The 10,054-nt window shown below is 45.0% G+C and overlaps 1 protein-coding gene across 3 annotated transcripts; it reads right to left on the bottom strand.

The window, feature by feature from the left end:
- Positions 1-355: 355 nt before the first annotated feature.
- Positions 356-9,702, bottom strand: LOC121843305 (mitochondrial dynamics protein MID51-like; the record flags this gene model as incomplete). Of its 3 annotated transcripts, none has more annotated exon segments than XM_042312897.1 (4): positions 356-546; positions 6,090-6,255; positions 6,959-7,119; positions 9,637-9,702. In XM_042312897.1, coding segments are annotated over 4 exon segments (567 nt in total), but the record flags the coding sequence as incomplete, so codon positions are not given.
- Between the last annotated feature and the right edge of the window lie 352 nt (positions 9,703-10,054).

Raw genomic sequence — 10,054 nt, 5'->3', positions numbered from 1 at the left:
TTACAGCCTTTCTCTAAAATGAATTAAATTGTTTCCCCTCATCAATCTACACACAATACCTCATAACGACAAAGAAAAACAGTTCAGGAATTTTTACTAATAACAGAAATACCTTATATACCTTAACATTTTTTATTTAATAACTTTCGGAATAAGGCAGTAATGTAACAACATGTGGAAAAATGTTTTTTCGTAGGGTTGTCCCTAGCAGGAATCGAACCCACGATCCTTGACGTTGCAAGTACCACGCTCTACCAATTGGGCCACACAATCAGATCGCACACAGTCATGTTGATGCAATGCAGTCAGCCAGGAACACCAACGTAAACTCCTGGCTAGAGGTCAAGGGTCATACCTGCAGGGTGAGAGACAGCTGTAGGCTCTTGGGTCTCTGGGGCTCTGCTGCATTGACAGGCTTCTCATTTAGACTAGACTTCTGCTGCTGGGGCTGGCACAGGTCAGCTAGAGAGAGAGGAGAGAGAGGATGGGGTTGGCACAGGTCAGCTAGAGAGAGAGGAGAGAGAGGATGGGGTTGGCACAGGTCAGCTAGAGAGAGAGGAGAGAGAGGATGGGGTGAGAAAGAAGAGAGGGAGAGAGAGGATGGGGTGAGAAAGAAGAGAGGAGAGAGAGGATGGGGTGAGAAAGAGAGAGGAGAGAGAGTATGGGGTGAGAAAGAGAGAGAGAGAGAGGGTGGGGTGAGAAAGAGAGAGAGGAGGGGATGGGTGAGAAAGAGAGAGGATGGGGTGAGAAAGAGAGAGAGAGAGAGATGGGGTGAGAAAGAGAGAGAGGATGGGGTGAGAAAGAGAGAGGATGGGGTGAGAAAGAGAGAGAGATGGGGTGAGAAAGAAGATGGGGTGAGAAAGAGAGAGAGGAGAGAGGATGGGGTGAGAAAGAGAGAGAGAGAGAGGATGGGGTGAGAAAGAGAGGAGGATGGGGTGAGAAAGAGAGAGGAGAGAGGATGGGGTGAGAAAGAGAGAGACAGAGAGGGTGGGGTGAGAAAGAGAGAGAGAGGACAGAGAGGATGGGGTGAGAAAGAGAGAGGACAGAGAGGGTGGGGTGAGAAAGAGAGAGGGACAGAGAGGATGGGGTGAGAAAGAGAGAGGACAGAGAGGGTGGGGTGAGAAAGAGAGAGGACAGAGAGGGTGGGGTGAGAAAGAGAGAGAGGACAGAGGGTGGGGTGAGAAAGAGAGAGAGGAGAGAGAGGATGGGGTGAGAAAGAGAGAGAGGACAGAGAGGGTGGGGTGAGAAAGAAGAGAGAGAGGACAGAGAGGATGGGGTGAGAAAGAGAGAGGACAGAGAGGGTGGGGTGAGAAAGAGAGAGGAGAGAGAGGGTGGGGTGAGAAAGAAGAGAGGACAGAGAGGATGGGGTGAGAAAGAGAGAGAAGAGAGAGAGGGTGGGGTGAGAAAGAGAGCGCAAGAGAGTGAAAGGAGGAAGAGATAGGAAAAAGAATGGCCGTGTCAGAGAGCATTAAAACCCTGATGCATCATGGGTAAATTGTGACTGACTGATCTACAAATAATGGGTATTTATGACGCAGGGTGATTTGTAGATCAGTCAGTCTCTGAAGATGACTACAATGTCCAACGAGTCTTCAATCCACCAACGTTAACAGTAGAGATATAGTGTTGTCATGCATCATTAGTGGTGTGGTAATCAGTGTCCTGTCCCTTTCTGGATCATTAGTGGTGTGGTGATCAGTGTCCTGTCCCTTTCTGGATCATTAGTGGTGTGGTGATCAGTGTCCTGTACCTTTCTAGATCATTAGTGGTGTAGTGTGGTAATCAGTGTCCTGTACCTTTCTGGATCATTAGTGGTGTAGTAATCAGTGTCCTGTCCCTTTCTGGATCATTAGTGGTGTAGTGTGGTGATCAGTGTCCTGTACCTTTCTGGATCATTAGTGGTGTAGTGTGGTGATCAGTGTCCTGTACCTTTCTGGATCATTAGTGGTGTGGTGATCAGTGTCCTGTACCTTTCTGGATCATTAGTGGTGTGGGATCAGTGTCCTGTACCTTTCTGGATCATTAGTGGTGTGGTAATCAGTGTCCTGTAACTTTCTGGATCATTAGTGGTGTGGTGATCAGTGTCCTGTACCTTTCTAGATCATTAGTGGTGTGGTAATCAGTGTCCTGTACCTTTCTGGATCATTAGTGGTGTGGTGATCAGTGTCCTGTACCTTTCTGGATCATTAGTGGTGTGGTAATCAGTGTCCTGTACCTTTCTGGATCATTAGTGGTGTGGTATGGTGATCAGTGTCCTGTACCTTTCTGGATCATTAGTGGTGTGGTGATCAGTGTCCTGTACCTTTCTGGATCATTAGTGGTGTAGTGTGGTAATCAGTGTCCTGTACCTTTCTGGATCATTAGTGGTGTAGTAATCAGTGTCCTGTCCCTTTCTGGATCATTAGTGGTGTAGTGTGGTGATCAGTGTCCTGTACCTTTCTGGATCATTAGTGGTGTGGTGATCAGTGTCCTGTACCTTTCTGGATCATTAGTGGTGTGGTGATCAGTGTCCTGTACCTTTCTGGATCATTAGTGGTGTGGTAATCAGTGTCCTGTACCTTTCTGGATCATTAGTGGTGTGGTGTGATCAGTGTCCTGTACCTTTCTAGATCATTAGTGGTGTAGTGTGGTAATCAGTGTCCTGTACCTTTCTGGTTCATTAGTGGTGTGGTAATCAGTGTCCTGTACCTTTCTGGATCATAGTGGTGTGGTGATCAGTGTCCTGTACCTTTCTGGATCATTAGTGGTGTGGTAATCAGTGTCCAGTGTCCTGTACCTTTCTGGATCATTAGTGGTGTGGTGGTGAATCAGTGTCCTGTACCTTTCTGGATCATTAGTGGTGTGGTGATCAGTGTCCTGTACCTTTCTGGATCATTAGTGGTGTAGTGTGGTAATCAGTGTCCTGTACCTTTCTGGATCATTAGTGGTGTGGTGATCAGTGTCCTGTACCTTTCTGGATCATTAGTGGTGTGTGTGAATCAGTGTCCTGTACCTTTCTGGATCATTAGTGGTGTGGTAATCAGTGTCCTGTACCTTTCTGGATCATTAGTGGTGTGGTGATCAGTGTCCTGTACCTTTCTGGATCATTAGTGGTGTGGTGATCAGTGTCCTGTACCTTTCTAGATCATTAGTGGTGTAGTGTGGTAATCAGTGTCCTGTACCTTTCTGGTTCATTAGTGGTGTGGTAATCAGTGTCCTGTACCTTTCTGGATCATTAGTGGTGTGGTGATCAGTGTCCTGTACCTTTCTGGATCATTAGTGGTGTGGTGTGGTAATCAGTGTCCTGTACCTTTCTGGATCATTAGTGGTGTGGTATGGTGATCAGTGTCCTGTACCTTTCTGGATCATTAGTGGTGTGGTGATCAGTGTCCTGTACCTTTCTGGATCATTAGTGGTGTGGTGATCAGTGTCCTGTACCTTTCTGGGTCATTAGTGTCCTGTACCTTTCTGGATCATTAGTGGTGTGGTGTGGTGATCAGTGTCCTGTACCTTTCTGGATCATTAGTGGTGTGGTGTGGTGATCAGTGTCCTGTACCTTTCTGGATCATTAGTGGTGTAGTGTGGTGATCAGTGTCCTGTACCTTTCTGGATCATTAGTGGTGTGGTGATCAGTGTCCTGTACCTTTCTGGATCATTAGTGGTGTGGTGTCCTGTAATCAGTGTCCTGTACCTTTCTGGATCATTAGTGGTGTGGTGTGGTAATCAGTGTCCTGTACCTTTCTGGATCATTAGTGGTGTGTGGTCCTGTACCTTTCTGGATCATTAGTGTCCTGTACCTTTCTGGATCATTAGTGGTGTGGTGTCCTGGTGATCAGTGTCCTGTACCTTTCTGGATCATTAGTGGTGTGGTGATCAGTGTCCTGTACCTTTCTGGATCATTAGTGGTGTGGTGATCAGTGTCCTGTACCTTTCTGGATCATTAGTGGTGTGGTGGTGTCCTGTACCTTTCTGGATCATTAGTGGTGTGGTGATCAGTGTCCTGTACCTTTCTGGATCATTAGTGGTGTGGTGATCAGTGTCCTGTACCTTTCTGGATCATTAGTGGTGTAGTGTGGTAATCAGTGTCCTGTACCTTTCTGGATCATTAGTGGTGTGGTGATCAGTGTCCTGTACCTTTCTGGATCATTAGTGGTGTAGTGTGGTAATCATTAGTGTCCTGTACCTTTCTGGATCATTAGTGGTGTGGTGATCAGTGTCCTGTACCTTTCTGGATCATTAGTGGTGTGGTGATCAGTGTCCTGTACCTTTCTGGATCATTAGTGGTGTCCTGTGGGTCATTAGTGGTGTGTCCTGTACCTTTCTGGATCATTAGTGGTGTGGTGATCAGTGTCCTGTACCTTTCTGGATCATTAGTGGTGTGGTGATCAGTGTCCTGTACCTTTCTGGATCATTAGTGGTGTGGTGTGGTAATCAGTGTCCTGTACCTTTCTGGATCATTAGTGGTGTGTGTGGTGATCAGTGTCCTGTACCTTTCTGGATCATTAGTGGTGTGGTGATCAGTGTCCTGTACCTTTCTGGATCATTAGTGGTGTGGTGATCAGTGTCCTGTACCTTTCTGGATCATTAGTGGTGTGGTGTGGTAATCAGTGTCCTGTACCTTTCTGGATCATTAGTGGTGTGGTATGGTGATCAGTGTCCTGTACCTTTCTGGATCATTAGTGGTGTGGTAATCAGTGTCCTGTACCTTTCTGGATCATTAGTGGTGTGGTAATCAGTGTCCTGTACCTTTCTGGATCATTAGTGGTGTGGTAATCAGTGTCCTGTACCTTTCTGGATCATTAGTGGTGTGGTAATCAGTGTCCTGTACCTTTCTGGATCATTAGTGGTGTGGTGATCAGTGTCCTGTACCTTTCTAGATCATTAGTGGTGTAGTGTGGTAATCAGTGTCCTGTACCTTTCTGGTTCATTAGTGGTGTGGTAATCAGTGTCCTGTACCTTTCTGGATCATTAGTGGTGTGGTGTGGTAATCAGTGTCCTGTACCTTTCTGGATCATTAGTGGTGTGGTATGGTGATCAGTGTCCTGTACCTTTCTGGATCATTAGTGGTGTGGTGATCAGTGTCCTGTACCTTTCTGGATCATTAGTGGTGTGGTGATCAGTGTCCTGTACCTTTCTGGATCATTAGTGGTGTGGTGATCAGTGTCCTGTACCTTTCTGGATCATTAGTGGTGTGGTGATCAGTGTCCTGTACCTTTCTGGATCATTAGTGGTGTGGTGATCAGTGTCCTGTACCTTTCTGGATCATTAGTGGTGTGGTGAATCAGTGTCCTGTACCTTTCTGGATCATTAGTGGTGTGGTGAATCAGTGTCCTGTACCTTTCTGGATCATTAGTGGTGTGGTGGTGATCAGTGTCCTGTACCTTTCTGGATCATTAGTGGTGTGGTAATCAGTGTCCTGTACCTTTCTGGATCATTAGTGGTGTGGTGTGTGGTATCAGTGTCCTGTACCTTTCTGGATCATTAGTGGTGTGGTGATCAGTGTCCTGTACCTTTCTAGATCATTAGTGGTGTAGTGTGGTAATCAGTGTCCTGTACCTTTCTGGTTCATTAGTGGTGTGGTAATCAGTGTCCTGTACCTTTCTGGATCATTAGTGGTGTGGTGAATCAGTGTCCTGTACCTTTCTGGATCATTAGTGGTGTGGTGTGGTAATCAGTGTCCTGTACCTTTCTGGATCATTAGTGGTGTGGTATGGTGATCAGTGTCCTGTACCTTTCTGGATCATTAGTGGTGTGGTGATCAGTGTCCTGTACCTTTCTGGATCATTAGTGGTGTGGTGTGGTAATCAGTGTCCTGTACCTTTCTGGATCATTAGTGGTGTGGTATGGTGATCAGTGTCCTGTACCTTTCTGGATCATTAGTGGTGTGGTGATCAGTGTCCTGTACCTTTCTGGATCATTAGTGGTGTGGTAATCAGTGTCCTGTACCTTTCTGGATCATTAGTGGTGTGGTGATCAGTGTCCTGTACCTTTCTGGATCATTAGTGGTGTGGTAATCAGTGTCCTGTACCTTTCTGGATCATTAGTGGTGTGGTGATCAGTGTCCTGTACCTTTCTGGATCATTAGTGGTGTGGTAATCAGAGTCCTGTACCTTTCTGTGGTTTGGTTGCCTTGGCGACATGTTTCATGACCACACTCTCCAGCCCCTTCCTTATGGACTTGGGGGAGGCGGAGACTAAGCCAAGCTCCTCCCAGCTCTCTGACATCTTCTGTTCCACCTTCTCGTCCTCCGCCGCTCGGCCCGCGCGTTCTATCAACTACAGACACACACACATTATAAACCTGCACATTCTATCAACTACAGACACATTATAAACCTGCACGTTCTATCAACTACAGACACACACACATTCTAAACCTGCACGTTCTATCAACTCCAGACACACACACATTATAAACCTGCACGTTCTATCAACTACAGACACACACACATTATAAACCTGCATGTTCTATCAACTCCAGACACACACACATTATAAACCTGCACGTTGTCTCAACTACAGACACATTATAAACCTGCACGTTCTATCAACTACAGACACATTATAAACCTGCACGTTCTATCAACTACAGACACATTATAAACCTGCACGTTCTATCAACTACAGACACATTATAAACCTGCACTATCAACTATCAGACACACACACATTATAAACCTGCACGTTCTATCAACTACAGACACATTATAAACCTGCACGTTGTATCAACTACAGACACACACACATTATAAACCTGCACGTTCTATCAACTACAGACACATTATAAACCTGAACTTCCATTGTTCAGACACACACATATGCGCTCTCTCACACACATACAGGCCCTGTTCGAGTGCATAAAATCTGTGATGCATTGTGGGTCAATTGTGACTGACTTAAATACCTACAAAACGGTAATGAGTAATTATGATGCTAGTTGATTTTTTCAGTCAGATGAAAGTCACACTCTCTCTCTCACCCTCTTGACAGCCAACGTAGCGATGCCCAGCACCGCGGCCCCTCCCACTCCCAGGACCAATCGGGCATTAGCCAGCAGGAAGTTTATCACCACGGCGATGCCCTCCTCACCCCGGCTCCTCCCCCACCGGAAGTCCATCACTTCCTGTCCGGCAGAGTCACCTGATAGAAACAAGAAGCAGAGAGAGAGAGAGATGACTTTCCCTTTCTGTCGAGGGATATATATGTATAGGCAGGGGCGTAACCTTCACTGGGGACATGCCCCCCTCCACCCCACATTCTGAAATGCCATTTTGTCCCCCTCCAGTTTTATCATTGGAATGTGATACAAAACGAGGCTTTAGGACCATGCAGACGCCTCTGAGCCGTCGGGTTTGGAGTGTTTATCCGACTGGAATTTTAAAAAATGTACAGTACCAGTCAAAAGTTTAGACACGCCTACTCATTCAAGGGTTTTTCTTTATTTTTTACTATTTTCTACATTGTAGAATAATAGTGAAGACATCAAAACTATGAAATAACACATATGGAATCACGTAGTAAATAAATTCTTCAAAGTAGCCACCCTTTGCCTTGATGAGAGCTTTGCACACTCTTGGAATTCTCTCAACCAGCTTCATGAGGAATGCTTTTACAACAGTCTTGAAGGAGTTCCCACATATGCTGAGCACTTGTTGGCTGTTTTTCCTTCACTCTGCGGTCCAACTCATCCCAAACCATCTCAATTGGGTTGAGGTCGGGTGATTGTGGAGGCCAGGTCATCTGATGCAGCACTCCATCACCCTCCTTCTTGGTCAAATAGCCCTTATACAGCCTGGAGGTGTGTTGGGTCATTGTCCTGTTGAAAAACAAATTATAGTCCCACTAAGCACAAACCATGATTTTTGCCTTCACTATTATTCTACAATGTCCAAACTTTTGACTGGTACTGTATACGACTGGTTCAGTCTCCAGAAGGTCCTAGAGACTGAACCAGTCCTGTCAGTCAACACCAGAGACAGGTGGTGACAGGTCCAGGTCCTAGAGACTGAACCAGTCCTGTCAGTCAACACCAGAGATAGGAGGTGACAGGTCTAGGTCCTAGAGACTGAACCAGTCCTGTCAGTCAACACCAGAGATAGGAGGTGACAGGTCTAGGTCCCAGAGACTGAACCAGTCCTATCTCTGGTGTTGACTGACAGGCCTGTGTCACACTTTCCTTTCCCAGCTCTACGTGACCGTTTTATGTTGGTGTCATATTTATCTCCTGCTGCACCTGGCAGACAGAAATAGCCTCAGCAGATCACTCTGACAGAAAGTAGAGTCAGATCATTGGATGTCCCCTTGGCTACCCTGGCACTAGACAGAGCCCAAGACTTCATCCCAAATGACACCCTATTCTCTATGGGCTCTGGCCAAATGTAGTGCACTATATAGGGAAAAGGGTGCTAGGGCCCTGGCCAAAAGTAGTGCACTATATAGGGAAATGGGTGTCATTTGGTAATCAGACCAGTCTATTTAAAGACTGAGATGAGCTCCATTTGTGCAGGTCACATTATATTCCAGCTACTGTATATTCCTGGACCTGCTCAGATATAACAACCACCAACCAACTACCAGGGACCAGAATCTCAACGTCCAAACTCTCTACATATGTATCTGCCATTGACCATATTGACTTATTCTCCCTGTGTCAGTATGTGCAACCTGAGACACGTTGTCCAATTCCAAATTCCAGGCATCAGCTGAGAAGGGAGCTATTCATTCACCAAATGTTGACCCTTTTCTAGTACAATAACACACATCAACATAACGGGGTCGATATATCTAACTCGCTGTAGCCATATCTATTGACAAGGTTAAGAGGACGTGTGTGATAGCTAGCTAGCCTGAGATAGTAGTTACAAAGCTAATAGAGGTGCACCGTCTCTGTTTATCTCCCCTTCGCCCAGTGTTTAATTGCAGCTGGTCTGGTTAGGTGGGATGGGCGCCGTACAGTGAAATGTTTGTTTTGAAACTAGCTAGGTTAGCTGGTTAGCAGTAAATCAACTATTCAAAAACGCTGTAATGTTACTGTGAAAAGACAGCGGCCCGGATCTCACCGCATATCAACATGGGCGGGACAAAACTGTTGTTTTGCATCCGAACAAGACAAACTAGTTAGCCATGTAGCTAGTTAAGTTAGCCACATTACGTTAGCTAGTTAAGTTAGCCACATTACGTTAGCTAGTTAAGTTAGCCACATTACGTTAGCTAGTTAAGTTAGCCACATTACGTTAGCTAGTTAAGTTAGCACATTACGTTAGCTAGTTAAGTTAGCCACATTATGTTAGCTAGTTAAGTTAGCCACATTACGTTAGCTAGTTAAGTTAGCCACATTATGTTAGCTAGTTAAGTTAGCCACATTACGTTAGCTAGTTAAGTTAGCCACATTATGTTAGCTAGTTAAGTTAGCCACATTACGTTAGCTAGTTAAGTTAGCCACATTACGTTAGCTAGCTACAGCTGTTGTTATCATTTAGCTTAGCTGTTCGGGGACAACTCACCAATCTACAACTTCTGCTATATTGTATTCAAACTCCAATCCATTTTGTTAAAATAAAAATATAAAAAGCACCGTTATTTAGCCGACTAGTCGACCATATCTTGTCTTTTGATTTTCTGTCACCATGAAAAGACGTCACACATAGTTACCGTTACCTAGGGACGGATCCCCGCAGACGTTACGCATCACGTCATCGGATGGCATATAATGTTCTTAGATTAAAAATGTAAAATATATTAAAACATATTTTTTTTAAATATAGACATATATAATGTTCTTAGATTTAAAAATAAATAAATATATATATAATGTTCTTAGATGACACGTAAAAATACCTGTCAAGGTTGTAAGATCTGGCAGGCGGGACAAAAAAGCTGTTAGAATTGTAGCTATATGCATGTCCCTTAAGGTCCTTGTGTAATTGTAATGTGATATTGTACCCCCTAGCTCGATTGTCCATTGTTTGTAATCTATATATGCTTGTGTTCCCTCATGTGCTTTATGTATTGATTTGTTGTTAATAAAAAATAAAATAAAAATCTGGCAGGCGGAAGAAACGCCTGGGCAGAGGAA

This window comes from Oncorhynchus tshawytscha, unplaced genomic scaffold, assembly GCF_018296145.1.
Source record: "Oncorhynchus tshawytscha isolate Ot180627B unplaced genomic scaffold, Otsh_v2.0 Un_contig_6133_pilon_pilon, whole genome shotgun sequence".
NCBI lineage: Eukaryota > Metazoa > Chordata > Actinopteri > Salmoniformes > Salmonidae > Oncorhynchus > Oncorhynchus tshawytscha.
Note: the sequence above shows the minus strand (reverse complement) of the source record. Positions and strands in the feature narration are given on the sequence as shown.